This window comes from Pipistrellus kuhlii, unplaced genomic scaffold (assembly GCF_014108245.1).
Source record: "Pipistrellus kuhlii isolate mPipKuh1 unplaced genomic scaffold, mPipKuh1.p scaffold_m20_p_11, whole genome shotgun sequence".
NCBI classification, from domain to species: Eukaryota; Metazoa; Chordata; class Mammalia; order Chiroptera; family Vespertilionidae; genus Pipistrellus; species Pipistrellus kuhlii.
Genome location: NW_023425416.1, coordinates 30,242,665 through 30,262,189, shown reverse-complemented (window position 1 = coordinate 30,262,189; position 19,525 = coordinate 30,242,665). Strand labels below are relative to the sequence as shown.

General features: G+C 39.5%; 1 protein-coding gene across 3 annotated transcripts in view; it reads left to right on the top strand.

Moving 5' to 3' along the window:
* ATP2C1 (ATPase secretory pathway Ca2+ transporting 1) overlaps positions 1–19,525 on the top strand; it is a 100,595-nt gene that overhangs the window by 7,719 nt on the left and 73,351 nt on the right. Inside the window, exons 1-2 of one of the 3 annotated variants that reach the window (XM_036431498.2) lie at positions 15,869–16,163; positions 16,530–16,719. The exons of the other annotated variants lie outside the window; for them this stretch is intronic. Coding sequence (XP_036287391.1) covers positions 16,714–16,719 — 6 coding nt within the window. The 5' untranslated portion in view covers positions 15,869–16,163; positions 16,530–16,713. Of the gene's footprint in view, positions 1–15,868; positions 16,164–16,529; positions 16,720–19,525 lie in introns of those variants that run through there. 3 annotated transcript variants of the gene reach the window in all.

The window sequence follows — 19,525 nt, the reverse complement described above, 5'->3', positions numbered from 1 at the left end:
TCATACAATGTCATTTAATCTTCATCGGTGGTAGGTATTATCCTCACTCTGTGGATGAAAGAACTGAGGTGTAAAAAGATGAGAGAACTTGGTACACAGCTCATAAATGATGGCGCGAGTGTTTAACTCCAGGTTTGCCTGTGTCTGCCTCAAGACCTGATTCACTGCCTCATAGGGAGACACCTCCCATAAACAGGGTCCTTTTCTTCCCTTCTTTCCCTCACTTATTTTCTTCTTTCTTTCCTTGATATTAGATTCTTCTTGCATTTATTGAGAAAAAAAGGGGTTAAAAATAAAACTCCCATAACTACTGGGCAGGAAGACATCAAATCCTTTTAGATGAAGATCCATATTTTTGAGAGGTTTTTAAGTTATTCAGTTTGGGGGAACTTCTTTTAAGAAAAAGAATATAAAATTGTAAATGTTAAATTAGATATACAATGAATATTTATTTAAAATGGAATAACAAATCACAACAAATTACAAATTGGCGTGATGAATCACAACAAAAAATCACAAAGTCTAGGAAAAGAAGTGTTTTTACTAATTAATTGATGTACTCTAAGATGTTTTGTTGTTACTGCATTTTTGCATTAGTCTTTTAATCATTATTTCACATGACAATGATGTTCTCATATCCTCTAAAGAGGTAATCAAAAGATGATTCACATACTCCTCAAGAATAGTTAATATATACATTTACATGTCTTTTTTAGAGGCAACAACAGTTTCATAGGCCAGCTTCTGGCTCTGTTTCTCCTTTACCACCACGTATGTCAGATGCTAAGCACCACTGGACACGTTTGTATGAAAATGTCAGGCCCTGTGATTTAGTACAGCAGATAGTTAAGAGTATCCCTCTACTAGGACAGTCTGCAATAACTTAACCATACATACAAGACTACAAGCCACATTTACACATCCCACTAAATCAAAACAAAACCTAAACGTATCCTCATCCCACCTTCTTTAGGCCAGATCTGCAGTTTACCCATTGCTGCTCCAATGCTAACTGATAGGAGAGATGTCAAAGGAAGGGAAGTCAACCAGATGACTACTCTACAATCAACTATAGTTCAAATATCTTTTGCAAATTTTACCGAAACTTAAGACTGTGAGAACATTGCTAGAGTCTCTTTCAGAACCTTAAAAGGGGGGCCTCTGTAAATGAGGGGCCCTGAAACTTAAACTTCATTGGTTTGCAAGAAAATCCAGCTCTGGAGGAGAGGTATATATAACAAGACAAAACACCGGTGTTACACCGTAATGTGCAAGAATCTATGCTACAGGGTGGCTTCGGAAGTAATGGTGTATGTATATGGGGTCCTATTCTGAGCAGCTGGCGCTCCCAACCTCATTGAAGGAAGTAGAGGAGGTTCTTTCTGTGGATTTCAGTCTGTAGGAAATAGCACATGGAGATGAGGATGTTCTGGTACTGCTAAAACAGAAAGGTGCTCAACCCTCGTTCTTATTTGCAAAAGACTTATTTGCAATGGGATTATTTGCTAATACAGCCGATCTGAAAACTCATTTACTGTCCTTCCAAGCAAGCCACTTAGCACACATAGAAAAAAGCATGTTATTCCTGTTAGAGGCTGCACAGTAGAAAAATTCTAGAAGCACTAAAGGAAGTCTTTAAGAATTCATTAAGATGCAATCAAGCTTTTGAAAACTTATCTGTCATTTGCAATTATAATATAGTTACTGTAAGTTGTCTCTGGATAAAATCACCTTTGTGTTGGGTTTCTTTACTGAATTTTGCTCATTGGTAACATACCCAAATACCCAGCTTTCTCGTGTATGTCCTCTTCTTAGAAACACTTGACTCCTCTTCCTTTGTTCTAGGAATAACTGTCCTAAAATATAAGGAGTCCTTATAATTGCATCCTATAACATTGACCCTATTATAATATTTACCATTAAATTGACTATGGCCTGTAAATACATCTCAAAACAAAATAAAGCATATTGTAGTATTTTGGTCTTATACGAGTAGAGTTTATAGTTTATAATCAAATTGTTTAAAGTGATTGAATATTGTAAAACCCTATTTCACTAGCATTGACAAACTACCCTTTTTTTTTCTGTCCCCAACACATAATTTCTGTATAATGAACTTAAGAAGTTTTTTGTTGCTTCTGAAATGTTACACAGCTTTTTTTCCCTTCTTCTTCATTTTTAAGGAGTGAAACTATTTCTATTAGGAACACACTATTTCAAGAGAATGGCATTTTCTACTTATGAAGCTTTATCAGCTCCTCACCCCCCTTACATCTGGCCGGTGCTGTGAAAGCCTAATACACCTGCTCAAAGAGGCATTGTTCCAGAGGTCCTGACCTGGAATAAGAAAACAAAGACTGACTTCATAGCTGGGAACACAACTGTAACTCCTCTGCCACTGCAGTGCCCTCTTACTTTTGTTCTCTCTATCAGGGCTCTGCTAATGTGATGCACAGTTACTTAAGAGGGGAGAAATAGGATCTCCTTATGCTTTTAATGTTCTTTCCCCGGTCTTTTAAAATACTGGTTTTAGGCCAACAGGTAATCACTCAAAGAAGTTCAAAGCCCTATATGATTTAAGAGTGCTGGAGATTTAAAATGCCAGTACGGGGTGAGGCAAATGTGGGTCTAGAGTTGTGAATATGTGAAACAGAGTTTATTCTTTAAAAAAAAAAAAAAAAAATATATATATATATATATATATATATATATATATATATATATATATATATTATTGATTTTCCACAGAGAGGAAGGAAGAGGGATAGAGAGCTAGAAATGTTGATGAGAGAGAAACATCAACCAGCTGCCTCCTGCACATCCCCCACTGGGGATGTGCCCACAACCAATATACATGCTCTTGACCGAAATAGAACCCAGGACCTTTCAGTCTGCAGACCAACGCTCTATCCACTGAGCCAAACCGGTTTCGGCCAGAGTTTATTCTTGTATTATTTATTATTGTGTTATTTTCCATATGAACAACCGCAAACCTAATTTTGTCCCATCCTGTATACACTCTCATTCTGTTCTTTAGACTTGAGGTCTATTAAAAATATTTTTAGATCAAAATATGTTTGGATCAGAGTTTTATGTTTCTTGTAAATCAGCGCTCCAACGTTAGCATGCATTAGAATCGCCCAAAGGCTAAACTTCCAGTATACCTTGGAGATAATTGCAGGTTTGTTTCCAGAACACTGCAATAAAGCAAGTCACAATCCTCTTTGGTTGAGGGATTGTTTTGCCTTCAATTATTAAAAAATACAACAACTAGAAAGCACACTGAAGTGAAGTGCAGTAAATTGAGAAAGGCTGTACAGGATACAGGCCCAAATCCCAGAGTTGCTCATAGATCTGAGGTGGGGCCCCAGAATTTGCATTTCTAAAAAGTTCCCTGGTGGTAAGGATCACAGTTTGAGAATCGCTGATGTAGATTATTTGAAGAAGCATATTTTCAAATTCAAAGCTGACAAATTCAAGCTGACAGGGGTTGCCATTCCTTCTCAAGAACTGCACGTACACTGCTTAGAAGATGGAGAGTGGTTGCTTTGCCAGGGGGATAGATAGTGATGATAATTTGCAGCTTATGATCATTTTCATAAGCTTTTCTTAAATTTTTTTTATTTTTTAGTGAACACATTTCATTTTATTTTTATTGAATTTACTGGGATGACATTGGTTAACAAAATTACTAGGATATAGGATTCAAGTGTACGATTCTATAATACATCATCTGTATACTGTATTGTGCTTTCACCGCCCAGTCAAGTCTCCACAGGCACTTTTAAAATGTTTTATTAAGTTTATTGGTATGATATTGGTTAATAAAATTATATGTTTCAAGTGTACAGTTTTATAATACATCATCAGTATAGTGCATTGTATTTTCACCACACACAGTCAAGTCTGTCTGTCTCTATATATTTGACTGCTTTTATCCCTTATATATATCCTCCTTACCCCCTTTTCTTCTGATAACCTCCATACTGTTGTGTCTATGAGTATTTGTTTATTTGTAGCTTTCAGCTTTATATTCCACATGAGTAAAATAATTGACTATTTTAAACCACAGCTGCCCATGCCTAGTAGCATTACATAGTGCTAAGTAATGCAAGAAATTGTTAAACAGTGTCTTTGCTATCTATACCAATAATAGCCTAGGTGGTCATCAGGTTCTAATGCATCACACCCTAATGTCATCACAAGATGGTTGCATGCACAGTGGAGGAGTCGGGTTGCGGCAGGGAAGGGCAGTTGTGGGCGATCAGGCTGGCAGGGGAAGCAGTTAGGCATCAATCAGGCTGGCAGGGGAGTGATTAGGGGGCGATCAGGTTGGCAGGCGGGTGAGTAGTTAGGAGCCAGCAATCCCAGATTGTGAGAGGGAGGTCTGACTGCCGGTTTAGGCCCCACCCCCCTAAACTGGCAGTTGGGCATCCCCTAAGGGTCCCAGATTGGAGAGGATGCAGGCCAGGCTGAGGGATACCCCTTGAGCGCACTTCCCCCTCCCGCCTGTGCACTGGGCCTCTAGTAAGAATATAATCTAAAATTTTATCTCTTTAATGTCTTCTTTAAAAAAAAAAAAATTGTTGAAAGTATTACATATATCCCCCTTTTTCCCCTCATAGACCCCTTTTAGCCTGCCACTACCCCCCACCCCAGGCCTTCACTACACTATTATCTGTGTCCATGGGTTATGCACACATGCTTACAAGTTCTTTGGTTGATCTCTTCCTATCGCCCACCCACCTCTGCCTTCCTTTCGGGATTCATCAGTCTGTTCTATATTGCTGTCTCTATTTCTTTTTATCAGTTTGTTAATTAGATTCCACATATGAGTGAGATTATGTGATACTTTTTTTTTTTCTCTGACTGGCTTATTTCGCTTAGCAAAATACTTTTCTGGTCTCTCCATACTGTTACAAAAAGTAAGAGGTTCTTCTTTTTTACTGCTGCACAGTATTCTGTGGTGCAAATGTACCAAAACTTTTTTATCCATTTATTTACTGATGGACACTTTGGATGTTTACTGATCTTAGCTATTGTAAATTTGCACTGCTATGAACATAGGGGTGCATTTATTCTTTCTGATTGGTGTCTCAGATTTCTTAGGATATATGCCCAGAAGTGTTACCACTGGGTCTAATGAGAGTTCCTTATTTATTTATTTATTTATTTATTTATTTATTTTTTTTTTTTTTAGGAAACTTCATATTGTTTTCCATAACTTCTACACAAGTCTGCATTCCTACTAGCAGTATACTAGTACTAAGGTTCCCTTTTTTCCACATCCTTGCCAGCACTGGTCATTTGTTGATTTGTTGATAGTAGCCATTCTGACAGGTGTGAGGTGATATCTCATTGTTGTTCTGATTTGCATTTCTCTGATAATTAGTGACTGAGCATTTTTTCATGTCTATTGGCCATCTGTATGTCCTTTTTGGAAAAGTGTCTATGTATATTCTTTGCCCATTTTTTAATTGGATTGTCTTCCCTGCGTTAAGTTGTATGAGTTACTACTTATATATTTTGGATTATTAACCCTTTATCAGATGTATCATTGCCAAATATGTGCTCCCATTCAGAGGGCTCCCTTTTCATTTTGTTAATGATTTCTTATGCTGTGCAGAAGGTTTTTATTTTGATGTAGTCCCATTTGTTTATTTTCTCCTTAATTTCTTTTGCCCTAGGAGATGTGTTTGTAAACATATTTCTATGAGAGATGTCTGAGATTTTGTTATGGTTTCTTCAAGGATTTTCATTTAAATTTTTAAAAAATCTATTTTGAGTTAATTGTTGTGTATGGTGTAAGTTGGTGGTCTATTTTCAGGGTTTGGTTTTTTTGTTTGTTTGTTTATTTTTGCAAGCGTCTGTCCAATTTTCTCAACACCATTTACTGAGACTATCTTAACTCCATTGTATGCTCTTGCTTCCTTGCCAAATATTGAGCATTATACCATGGGTCAATTTCTGGGGTCTCTGTTCTGTATTGATTTGTATGCCTCTTCTTGTGTCAGTACCAGGCTGTTTTGAGTATAGTGGTTTTGTTGTATAATTTGATATGTTATATTATGATCCTTCCAACTTTGTTCTTCTTTCTCCAGATTGCTGCAGCTGTTTGGGGTCTTTTTGGCTCCATATAAATTTTTGGAGAATTTGTTCTAGATCTGTGAAATATTCCATAGGTATTTTAATAGGGATTACACTGAACCTATAGATTGCTTTGGGCAGTATAGACATTTAATGAACCAATCCATAAACACAGCATATTCTTCCAATTGTTTATATCTCCCTCTCTTTTTTCAATGTCCTGTAGTTTTCCCAGCATGTCTTTTACCTCCTTAGTTAAGTTTATTCCTAAGTATCTTAATTTTTTGTTGTTATTGCACTAGTAAATTGGATTTTTTTTTTTTTAGTTTCTGTTTCTGAAAATTCATTATTGGTGTATAAAAATGCCGTCAATTTCTGGCTATTAGTTTTGTATCCTGCTACATTGTTGAATTTGTTTATTAAATCTAGTTTTTTGGTGGAGTCTTTAGGATTTTGTATGTACAATATCATGCCATTTGTGAATAATGAGAGTTTTACTTCCTCCTTTCCAATTTGGATGTCTTTCGTGTTCTTTTTGTCTGGTCACTGTGGTAGGACTTCCAGCACTACATTGAATAAGAGTGATAAAAACAGACATCCCTGTCTTGTTCCTGATCTCAGGAGAAATTGTTTTAGTTTTTGCCCATTGAATATGATGTTGGCTATACATTTGCATATATGGCCTTTCTTATGAGGTATGATCCCTTTATTCCCACTTTGCTGAGCATTTTTATAAAAAATTGGTGTTGAATTTTGTCAAAAGCTTTTTCTGCAGCTATTGAAAAGATATTTGTCTTTCAGTTTGTAATGTGTCATGATTAATGATTTGGAAATATTATACCAACCTTTTATACCTAGAACAAATCCCACTGGGTCATGGTATACTATCTTTTTAATATATTGTTGAATCTGATTTGCTAGTTTTTGTTGAGTATTTTAGCATCTATGTTCATCAGGGATATTAGCCTCTAATTCTGTTTGTAGTGTTTGTATTGTCTTTATCTGGCTTTAAAATTAGGATAATGCTGGCCTCCTAAAAAGAGCTTGGAAGTGTTCCTTCCTCTTGGACTTTTTGGAATAGTTTGAGAATGAGATGTATTAGGTCTTCTTTCAATGTTTGGTAAAACTCCCCTGTGGAGCTCTCTGGACCAGGGCTTTTGTTTGCTGAAAATTTTTTTGGTTACTGCTTCAATTTAATCAGTTGTTATTGGGCTATTTAGGTTTTCTGCTTTTTCTGATACAGTTTTGGAAGATTGTATATTTTAAAAACATTTTATTGATTTTTTTACAGAGAGGAAGGGAGAGGAATAAAGAGTTAGAAACATCCATGAGAGAGAAACATCTATCAGCTGCCCCCTGCACATCCCCTACTGGAGATGTGCCCGCAACCAAGGTACATGCCCTTGACTGGAATCAAACCTAGGACCCTTGAGTCCCCAGACTGATGCTCTATCCACTGAGCCAAACCGGTCAGGGTGGAAGATTGTATTTTTAATGTCTTCTTTTGTAGCTGTTTATTTATTAAACTGATATGGCAACTGAGAATTTTAATTATTGATTCAAATTATGGAATATAGAAAAGGTATAAAGGTTGTTATGTCCTCCATATTATCTAAAGCCATTTTAAGTTCTTAGCTTTAAAAATAAAAATCTCAATTTTTTTCCTTGTCTATACTCTAGTTCTGTGGTCTGCAAATGGCGGCTTGAGAGCCACATGTGGCTCTTTGGCCCCTTGAGTGTGGCTCTTCCACAAAATACCACGGCCTGGGGAAGTCTGTTTTGAAGAAGTGGTGCTAGAAAAAGTTTAAGTTTAAAAAATTTGGCTCTCAAAAGAAATTTCAATCGTTGTACTGTTGATATTTGGCTCTGTTGACTAATGAGTTTGCTGACCATTGCTTTAGTTAATATGTAAATATAATGATAAAGACTCACAACAATAAAATATACCACAAATATTGTTTTAGTGGCTTCTAGACCCTTAGAACATGTCTTTAATGCATAGTCTGTTTATTTCTCAATAACATGTTAAGGAATGTCTCAGTTACCTATTGAATAATCTCTTTAAAATGACCATCTGTGGTTATTTACTCGTACAATTACATTCCCTTTTTAAGAAATAATTTTCAATTCTCAGAAGATAAACCCACAGATTCTAGAACAGCTTTTGCTTGGAATGTGATTTCCCCAGTGATGGTGTCCAAAGGTTAAATAAGAACAAGTAAATAGATATAGACAATGACCAAGGATGTTTTAAAATCAAGTCCTTATTAATATATTCTTGAATGCCATTAAATGAGTAATGAGGCAGATATCCCAGGCTCAGGAACTAATGGCTACCAAGGTTACAGAGTGCTCCATTGAGTTGAAAGATGCTAGAATTTAATAAAACAAAATGATAAGCTATAAAAGGTAACTTGTATTTTTAATGGGTCACTTTTACATATTTGAATGGGTCATTGTGGAAGCATTAAAGAAATTAGAGCCAATATTGATATTTGAACCCAGTATTTGACATTGAATAGTGAGAAATTCTTGTGCTGGAGCTTCACCTGCGTGAGTTTCAGCTTGGTCAGCTATAAAATGCAATTAAGATCTAGTCTGTTTATCTCACATTATGATGATTAAATTTAATTATTATATGTACATGGAAGTGTTATGTCAACTAAAAAGCACTAGACAAATGTGCAGTTTTGGTGGCTGTTCAGTGAAAATTGATTCTCATTTCCCTAAAAGCAATTTAAATTCTTAAATCAAATGTGCAATGTTGGCATCTTTACTTTTCAAGGTTAAACGGAACAATTTAATCATTTAAACCATGTTAGAATGCATGTAGACTTTTTTTTTTTAATGTCAGAGATTCTTAACTGCTCTAACTCAGAAAATAGAAATAAGTTGATGTGCACACCTTAACCTTAAAACTATAAATATTTTCATCATGTTTGTTGAAAAATGACTATGTCATACTTTAGGAAGGTGTAATTTCATTTTAGTAATTTCATAGTAGAATCTGTCTCCAAGAAATTGTTAGTTGAAGAATTAAACAAGAAAAAGCCTGCCACCAGATCATGCAACTCCATAAGAAAATAAAAATTCTAAAATCTCACTCATTAGTTTTGAGAATAAATTGCAGTTACATAATTTAAAAATACTGCTAATTGATAATAATAATAAAAAAAAACTTGTCAAAAGGGCTACTGAAATCAGCCATTTTTAAAAAACTTTATAAGCTAACTAGAGGCCCAGTGCATGGGGGAGCAGGCCTAAGCCAGCAGTTGAACATCCTTAGTACTGCTACGGAGGTGGGAGAGCCTCTTGCCACCACCGCTGCACTTGCCAGCCATGAGCCTGGCTTCTGGCTAAGTGGTGCACCCACTTTGGGAGCACACTAACCCTCAGGGGGCAGCTCCTGTGTTGAACCTCTGCACCCTGGTACTCAGTGCACGTCATAGCAACTGGTTGTTCTGCTGCTTGGTTGATTTGCATATTAGCTTTTGATTATACAGGGTAAGGAAATCACTGAAAAAAGGTTCCCTTGTGTCCAGTCTTCTTAACTTACATCTTATTCTGTAACTTCCCATTGATTAACATTGCCTTTAGCATTTTAAGTATTTTATTTAACATTTTATCAGTTGAATGTCATATTACATTGGATTTTTAAAAATTTTTTATAGAAGCCAAAGTATCAACCAATATTTTAGTCTATTTATCTAAATAATCATTTTTCTCACTTAAGACTATCAATTAGATGCTTTTAGCTGCAAGTAACAGAAAATATAATTATTTTATTATCTCACATTAATGTGCTGGAACAGGCTCCAGGGTTGATTTGTTAGCTTAATTATGTGTTAAAGGGCTTGGCTTCCTCTCATCACTAGTTTGTCATCCTTGGTATTGGCTATTCCCTGAGGAGGGGAAGAGAGGGTAATAAGTGGCTGCAGCACTTCCAACATTAAGAATTATTGGGAAGTCTTATTAAATCATGGATTGCTGAACACAATCCTCGGAATTTGATTCAGTAGTTCTGGTGGAATCGACGAATTTGCATTTCTAGTAAATTCCCAAGTGATACTGATGATGCTGGTAGTGGGGCCACACTTTGAGAAACACTCACTTGAATGATCCTGGAGGGGAACGGATATTTGAGGAATCATTGGTAACGTTCACTACCTGATGTACTTTATCATTTGGAATGTAACAGAGTTCCTTTTATTCTCCTTATAGGACCTAATGATTGTTTCAAGTTTGTCAGCTTCTTGTTAAACATTCCTGACTGGGACCCTGTTCACTTAGAATATCAGTATTTCTAGTAATTGATGTTTCTTAGAAAATAGTTTTGAGCTCAACTGTCTGAAATGGGGAATGGTTGAGCTGGTTCAATCTCCAAATTTGCATTTGTTTATTTCTGGATTATAGAAAAAAAAATTTTCTTTCCAGAATCCTCCTTTCCTAATCCCCCAAATATATGATATTTGACACATTAAATTACTTTTAGTATCTTCTGAAATAGGCTAAACAATGCCTTTTAAAACAAAGAAAGCAAAAATAAAGTTGCCTGAGGTTATACTGTAAATCTTAATTACTTTTCCACCTGATCTATATTTGTAGTGATGAAGTTTCTAACCTAAAGGATATCCCTCTCTAATTTATTACTACAATTATATATATATATATATATATATATATATATATATATATATATATATATTTATTTCTCATTTGTTCTCACAATAGGAAGCACAAAAGAGAGAAAATTTCTACAGGGGGCCTGGAAGGACATGGGACAATTTAGGCAAAGATGCAAGCTTTGCAAAAAATATTTCACTTCTAGAAAATAGTGGGGTAGAAAATTTCAGTGAAAAATGCATCACTTTGGAGGTCTGAGGAAATGCAACTATTTCCAATACTCTTTCAGAAACCAGTGTGCAGCAGAGTAAAGAAAGATCGAAAATGTTTCTGATGTGAAATTGAAAGCACATTTAAATGGGAGGAGGAGGCCTGGATTATTACTGCAAACACAGCAGGTGGGGGAGGGGGCAGAAAACGTTATATGGAATCTGTTCAATAGTTTCAACTTTTTGTGAAAACCAATCCATCGGCTAGATTCAGAGTTAGTATAAGATACTGGTCAGTGGCAATTTAATTTACTTGGCTATTCTAAGGACTGTTGCTTACATATAGTCCCCTGCTGTCTTGTCCAAGAATTGAGTAGATTCCTTGATCCCTAAGGTATTTACTAATGACTGTGCTAAAAACTACAATTTTTTTTTTTTATTTTGTCAGACACTGATACACATGCCATTAAAATCAAAAGCACAAGCTTAGCTAAAATTTCCTACATACTACTACATAGAAGCAGCCACCTCAACATTATCGTTTAATTTCAAATGGTTACCTGGGCTTACAATCTAGGTGTGAAATTTTATCTGATCTGGGCAGTGCTCAATATTTAACACATCTTAAAATGATTAGTGTTTATTCCTGTTCAGTTCAAGCTGTCCTAGTTAAACTCCTTTGTAGTTTGGAGATGTGAATTCATTTTAAACTTTTGAAAACTTCTTGGTTTTTCTTTGCTTTGCAGGAAAGTAAGAAGCTCATGTTTTAGCTTTACTGTAGGAAGCAAACAGCAAAGTCAAAGGTGGGATTATGTTTATTCATTCAATAGCAATTATTTATTTATGATGGCCATTTTCCAGATTACTCATTTATTCAATAGATTTTTATTATGTACTAGAGGCCTGGTGCACAAAGTTCGTGGCTGGGGGTGGGGGGTTACCCCTCAGCCCAGGCTGCACCCTCTCACAATCTGGGACCCCTTGGGTAGGGTCCCTAGACCTGGCCAGCAGTCAGGGCCTATCAGGGCTTTCTTTCCCCTGGCTGCCAGCAGTTGGCCCCGCCCCTGCCACTGCTTGCCATCTGTGCGGTGCTGCTCCCCCCTCCCCCCACATCAGTCGCCTCCTTCTGTGGGCAACAGGTGTGCGGTGCAATTGCTTGGTTGGCCTGGGCCTCCTTCTGTAGAATGATTACTGGCCAGACCCACCCATTCACTAAATCACCACCAGATGGTTAGCCTGGGCCTCCCTCTTTGGGGTGATCAATTGCAGACCCCCTCTCCCTCATCAATCACCCTGCAGAGGGTGGCCTGGGCCTATCTCTGTAGGGCGATCATGGGGTGATGGTGGGGCCCTCTGACCAATCACATTGCACCCACCTTGGCTGGCCTGATGCCAATGCGTGTCATAGTGTAGTCATCCAGACGATTGTTCTGCTGTTCAGTCAATTTGCATATTATGCTTTTATTATTATAGATTATTACAGACAAGTGTTTGGGGCCAGAGATAAGTGATGTATTCTCCCAATTCCCCAAGGTTGCAGGTTCAATCTCCATGTGGAACAACAAATTTATGTTCTCTCTCTCCCTTTCTCTATCTCTAAAAAAAGAGAGAGAGAGAGAGAGAGAGAGAGAGAGAGAGAGAAGCTAGCTATCAAATTTGATACAAAAACAAAATGCCTTATATCCTTTGTATAATAAGGCACAGTATAAATAAAATTAGAATATCATGTTTGCTCTTCAATCTTCTCTATTTGAAATATTTCCTCCAAGCAGAAATGCCTGAAAAATTACTCCTTTTGCTCATATATGACCATTTTTTGCATCAACTACATTTGCTTTTGTAGGCTAAATATTCAGAATAAAATGAGAGCAGACAAGACTTTTAAAGCATTGATTTCTAAAGAAGAGGCAACTTAAAATACATTTCTTTGCCATCAATCTCAATTCAAGCTAGCTAACAGTCCATGCTTTTGCTTGCTTCCCTATATGATACTCTTATACTTTTATAGTGCTTTTAATTTACAACCTGTCTTCACTATCAGATCTTCACAATCTTTAGAGGAAAAGAAGGGTAACTATACCTATATCTATATTTAACAATCTCATAATATATAGGGTATCTCCCCAAAATGTTTGCACACTTACAGCTGATAGCTCAACTGAGGTTTCTTACTTTTCATATCTAACCCATTGGAATGAATAATTAAAGTGAGTGTATGTGTGTGTATAAAATTTTGGGGGACACTCTATATGTGTATACACACGTGTATGTATATGCATGAATGTGTACACACACATACGTTTATATGTACATGTAATACAGTTTAATCTCCCTGAGATGGAAAGGTGGAAATTGCTACACAAGTCTCTTAGAAGGTTAGCTGATCAGAGGAGGCAATGCTGGGAGAAAGAAGAGGATTTCTGGCTTGTGACCCAACAATCCCCCACTGTACTGGATTTAATGTTAATAAATATGATCTTTCACACACACAGGAAGTCAAAATTAGTGCTACTGATGTTGGCTAGCTTGGTGGATGAGGTTTACAGGCATAGAATAAGACTGCAAGGGTGGGGAACTTTTCTTCTGTCAAGGGCCATTTGGATATTTATAACACGATTCACATACAAAATTAACTTAAAAATTAGCCTGCTATATTTGGTCAAATATTTAATTAACTCACCCCTAAGGCTTTGGCAGGGCCAGGCCAAATGATTTCAAAGGCCTTATATGGCCAGCAGGCTGGACAATCCCCACCCCTGGAAGAGAGGATAACTCTGTAGAAATATGTTTATAAGGCTCAAGGATCAGTTAAGTGGTTGAACCAGTTACATTTAAGTGTTTTTTTTTGCTGCCCCAGGCCTAGGACTTTGTGAGATGATTGACAGTGGATCAGAGTGAAGTAGGTAACAGTTCTGGACAAAGGTAGTTTTATTTAGCCAGGTTTTTGTTTGTTTGTTTGTTTGTTTTGGCTTAGCAATAGGAACAATGGCTTTCACAAGTTAGGCAATCAAAAGTAAAATTCCAGTGTAAACTACTTTAGGTATCAGTCATGGTAATACATCTTTGGCAGAGTTAATTATGAATGCAGGGCTAATGCTGGGCTATTGTAGTACATAATAATTCTGAAAAGATGCCTTAGATAAAATGTTTGAGCTAATTAAAGCAATCCAGTAGCAAATTCTGTAGTGAAATTACCCTCTATTTTGTAAGATCATGCAAATATCAAATAATTTCTATACTATGTACATTTCCTACTTTAGAAGCTTTATGTCTTTAATGCAATGCTGTAGTGTTAAGGCTCAACAAGTATAGTAACTAACTAATAAAAACTGATTACAACATTGAGCAAATAGCACACTCATTGTACATATACATACACATTATATAACACCAGCTTAGACAAAAATTTTGCAAGCCAAATGTGGGTAACTCTTGAGACTAGAAATCTATTTTTATGGTTTCACTTTTGAAATTTAAAGGGACCTTGCTAAATAAAACCTCAATGTTTCCTGAAAGCCTATAGAAAGCTGTCCAGAATTTTAGACAAATTCCACTTATTTGGGACAAAACAGGAAAAAGAGCCAACCCTTTTATTTGGACATTGAGCATGTGGTCAGAGAGCACATTGGCATATGTTACCGGGCCTGAGATAAGCACTAAAAAAAATTATTGGGTAATCCTCACCCAATCCGTTCATTTGTAGAGAGAGTGGAAAGGAGGGACAGAGGAGGGGATGAAAGGGAAAGAGAAAGAGAATAACGGATGTGAGAGAGAGACATGCATTGGTTGCCTCCCGCAGGCGCCAGGGTTGGGGGCCCGGGATGAATTCTGCAACCCAGACCTGTGCTCTTGACCTACTAGCATCTAACCCACAACCCTTCGGTGTGCCGGGCGATACACTAACTACTGAGCAACACGGGCTAGGGCAGGGCTAAAATTTTTAATGGGTTGTAACTGTTGATAGAGAAAAAAAAAAAAAATACCTCTAGCATATAAGGGAGGGGTTTGTCCTTTGCGGTCTCTGGAGTTCTTTGGAGGATGTGCCCAAACTCAGCAGGTGCAGCCCTGCCCTCTAGTGGCTTTGGGTGCGAGCTGACTTCCTTTCAGTTTCCTGTGCCTGGCTTACCAAGGCTTACACTAAAAATCACTTATTTACAACCTAGTTTGTAGGTGCCGAATAAGTGAAAGAGGTTCAAGCGGCAAAAGAGCGAGCCAGTGGCCGAAGGCAGTGCCCGTTCTGCATCCCTGGACTCTCGGTTTCTAGTTGTTTCAGCCTCTTGGGTTCTGCACACTTGAATGAAAAAGGCTGAATCCTTCCGTGAGCTCTTTGAGGCTGATGATCTCTGTGTCCTCCCATGACTCGCGGACACTGAAGCAGACCCCCCTCATCCGGACAGGACTTTGGGGGTATCACCCCTCAAGGACCAGCTCCCGAAGTGAGAGCAGAGCATGCCTAACGGGGGTCTGCAATTGTGGGCGGTGGGGTCCCTGTAAGAACCCCAGTGGCTCTCTGCGCTCGCCCCTTCTCTGCAGTCCTCCTCACGTCGCCGGCGGAGATTGTGACCACCAACCCGACGGAGGAAGCGGCTTTCCCAGTGGCCTTGGTGGAGGGCGCTCCGACACTTCGGGGACAACTACCCATGACTATGCCTGCCCGCCCGCCCGCCCCAAACTCATGGCTGCCTCCTGGGAACGCGTGGCCCGTGCGGGGTGGGGGGTGGGGGGAAACGAGTGTCCGACCCCCGCGCCCGGTGGGTGCGCAAACACAGGTGGGCACCGTCGCCGAGGGTCCGCGCGCGCGCCCGCGCGCTCCTCCCGGGCTGCTCAAACCAGCAAGCCCTCCGGAGCTGGCAGCTCCAGCTCCTTTCACTTCCGCTGTCCCCGCCCGTGCGCGCGAGTGCGCGTGCGCGCGCGCCCCTCGCAGCGGAAGTGGTAGCGACAAAGCTCGGTCCGCGGCTGGCCCGGGAGTGCGGGGCTCGCCGGGGCGGCGAGCGGGAGCGGCGGGGAGGGGCGGAGCGCAGGAGGCTGAGGCGGATGTAGACCAGCACCGGGGCGCTGAGCGGGCCTGGGCAGCCGGCAGGGACGGGTCCCTCACCTCCTCTTCCCTTCCCCTCCCCGCCCGCCCGCCCTCCCTGCCTCCGCTCGCTCACGCCGGGACCAGGCTCCCACCTAGCGCCGCCGCCGCCGATCGGGGAGCCGTTCCTTCCTGCCCGCGGCGCGCTGGCGCCCCGGCGAGCCCCGCGGGTGAGTGTCCCGTGTCCCGGAGGGAGGGAGGGGATCTGGGGCTGCTCGGCGGAGTGCACCGAGATTATCCCGTTTCCAGAAACTTCCAGGTCCCGAGGGAGAGAGGGAGAGAGGGAAGAAGGGAGGGAGGGAGGGAGGGAGGGTGCCTCCGGGGATCCCTTACTGGGTGGGGTGTCTTGGACGCCACCCCGGCCAAGCTTGAGTTGGAGGCGTTTGCCGGGGAGCGAGGGCGAGGGTGGGCGCGGGGTCTGGAGCCCCCGAACTGTCGGAGGGGCTGGGAGGGGGGTGAGGGTGGGGGGTCGCGGGGAGCATCCTCCCTCTCGCCCTGTGTCTCGTCAGCGCCGCTTCTCCCGGTTTCTCTTGCAGATGCTGCTGCTAGGGGTGGTGGGAGCAGCCGTGGGACGCGTGGCCGGGAGCGGGGGTGACAGCCTGGGATCCCGGGGGCTTCTCTGCCTTGCCTTCCTCCTCCTCTCTCTGTCCCCAGTGTGGCCGCGGCTGGCACAGTAAAGACTTTGTAGCCACCACCAACCCAGTGCAGTTTCAATGGAAAATGAAGGTAAAGGCCCCACGGCAGACGGGTTTACCACGCGGAGTTGAGAGGGTGTGGTGTGGTTTTTTTGTTTTGTTTTTAAGTTGTCTTCCTTTTCCCCACTTTTTTTTAAAAATTATTATTTCTCCCGATTTTATTATTTTTTCTTCTTCTTTTGATTGTGAAGTGTCCCAAGAATCGCTTCCTTAGGAGATCTGGTTTTTTAATTTTGGGTAACATAAGGCATTTTCGGAAATGAAAGTCCTGGGAGGTGACTGAGCTGGATTCTGCTTTTTCCGGTCACACCTTGAGCTTGGGCTGCAGAAGGGAAGTTTTTATTTCAAGATAAGCATCTCTGTTTAAATGGCTGTTTGAGAGGAATTACTAGAGAGGAAGTGGGGATGGGGACGGGAAATCAAAGGGGCTGCATCTCTGTATTGTATTTACACATCAAGCTTTGGTATGGTATGTGACTGGATTCGTTTCTAAGAAAGAGAGCGTTCTTGTTTTGTTTTGTTTTTTAATAAAGTACAGCGTTGGGAGGGGGGGAAACTCACCGTTTTTCAGTTTACACAAAAATGGAAGTTCTGAATTGATGAAATATTAGGCGGTGATCTCCTTAAAGTTCCGCCCTATTTCAGAACATCATTTCGCAGGTTGAGGTGGAACCTGTTTGTCCACTGCACACTTTGGACACACTGGATTATCACTCACGTGTCACCCGATTCCTTTGACCTCACTTGAATATTTAATGCTTTTCTAACACAGCACTGATTATTTTTTAAAAGCATTGAAAACTCTGAATAAGTGATTTTTTTTTTAACCCTCTCTAAACCACCACAGTTATGCTTTGGACTGGCGTGTGTGTGTGTGTGTGTGTGTGTGTGTGTGTGTGTGTGTGTGTTTCTTTCTGGCTGCTGCAAGATGCTATAAAAAATGATTACAAATTACAGTTTGTCTCCTTGTATCTTTTGGTTTTAAGTCTCTGTACAGTCTGGTACAAAGGGCTGCAGTAGAGCTTGCTGGCTGCTTTCTAATTTGCTTTTCCCTTGTTGAGAATGTAAGCTTGATTGTTCTAAGTAGGATTAGTAATTTTATAATGTTTCTTTTATGCAGTAATCTGTGTTGCTATCTGAGACCCTTGGGATATATGGGAAATATGACAAGAGGCAAGAGTATATTGCTTAGTTCTCCTTTGGATGGATAAGTGGTGGAAAACATTTTCTGAAACCCAAGTGTATAACTGTAGAGGAGTAATACTGTCTAATGGGGTCTTTTGAAACAGCATTTGAAAGCAGTTATATTTTTGTCTGGTAGTATGGAAAAAATCACTTTTCTGAGGCCTTTTCCTCTTTGTCTTTTAGTTTATAGAGTTAAGAAAGGCAAGTCCTTGCTGTACAAGAGACAAAGAATGTTAAGTGCATTCATTCACATACCTGTTTCTTGGTAGTTGCATCTTAACATCTGAAACGTGAGCATCTGCTTTGAGAATGTTACAGATTTAAGAGAGTAGCCTAAAGAAGGTGATTTCTTAAGATGTTACTTCTGTTTCTTGATCTCAGGACGAGGAGCATGACTAGTGAAGCCCACCCTCATATTGTCTATTGAGGTGGGGGGGAGTGGTTGTGAGAAGGGAGCATGGTGTGTGCTTGTGGCTGACTGGGCCTCTCTGTACTTTATGGTCTAATAGGAATGATTTGGCCTCATAATAAAAGATTTTACAATTCTTAAGAAGTTGGTTTATTTTTTCTGCTCTGTAATAATCAAAAGGCCATTTTAGTCAGTTTCTCATTACCATAACATTTTTCTTTTATTTTAAACATTTTAAAGAACTTATATACAGTGTAGAAATTTTTAAGAATTATTGGCCATTTTGAAATATATATACCTATATATGTATATGTATATATGTACATATATAGGTATATATACAGAGTGTCTCAAAAATGTATACACACTTTGAGTAATTATCAATCCCAATGGGTTAAATCTGAAAAGGAAGAAACATTAACTGAACTATCAGCTGTTCAAGTGTATATATATATTTTTGGACCACCCTGTATTATTATTATCCCTTTTCTTTCTATAGTTAGTATCCTCCTTTGACATGGTGTATTAGCATTTTAGGGGTGTGAAACAAAAATGGATTTAAATCATGCCTTCACTACTAAAATTTTTGTGACTTCACCTTTCTGAGTCTGTTTTCTCATATATAAATTGGGATTAACAATGGCTTCCACAGTTAAGAGGGTTAAATGAGAAACCCTATATAAATTTTTTTGGGACAGAGGAAGGCTAGCATTAAAGAATGTGTGATTTGGGACCAGGCATTCTGATTTTAATGCTAGCTCCCCACTTAACATAATTTGGCCTTGTGCAAATTATTAAAGCTTTTTTGTGCTTCAGTTTCTTCATCTATGAAATAAGAATATTGATAGAACCTACCTTCTGAGGTAGTTGTAAGCAGGTATAACAGTATTTGGCATATAATAAGTGCTCAATAAATACTAACTATAAATAGCCTAGCCCAGTGTTTGCATACTAATGTATCACCAGGCATTAAGGCGGTTGTTATGACAGCTGAATACTAAAAGGAAAACAGTAGTGGCTAAAGTGCTCTCCATGAAGTTGTCATTATTAGGCATCAGTGGAGTTAACTACAGAATTTCCTATAATGTTGTGGCTTAAAGCCCATAGAGAAAGTTGGAGTGCTACCAAGAAGCCAGGGGCCAGTGTAGGAAGAGACAGGCTTGGATTTGAATCCTGACAAGTTATTTTTTTCTCTCCTAAAAATCTGAGTTACTATGCTTCTGAGCTTTCTCATCTTCTGATG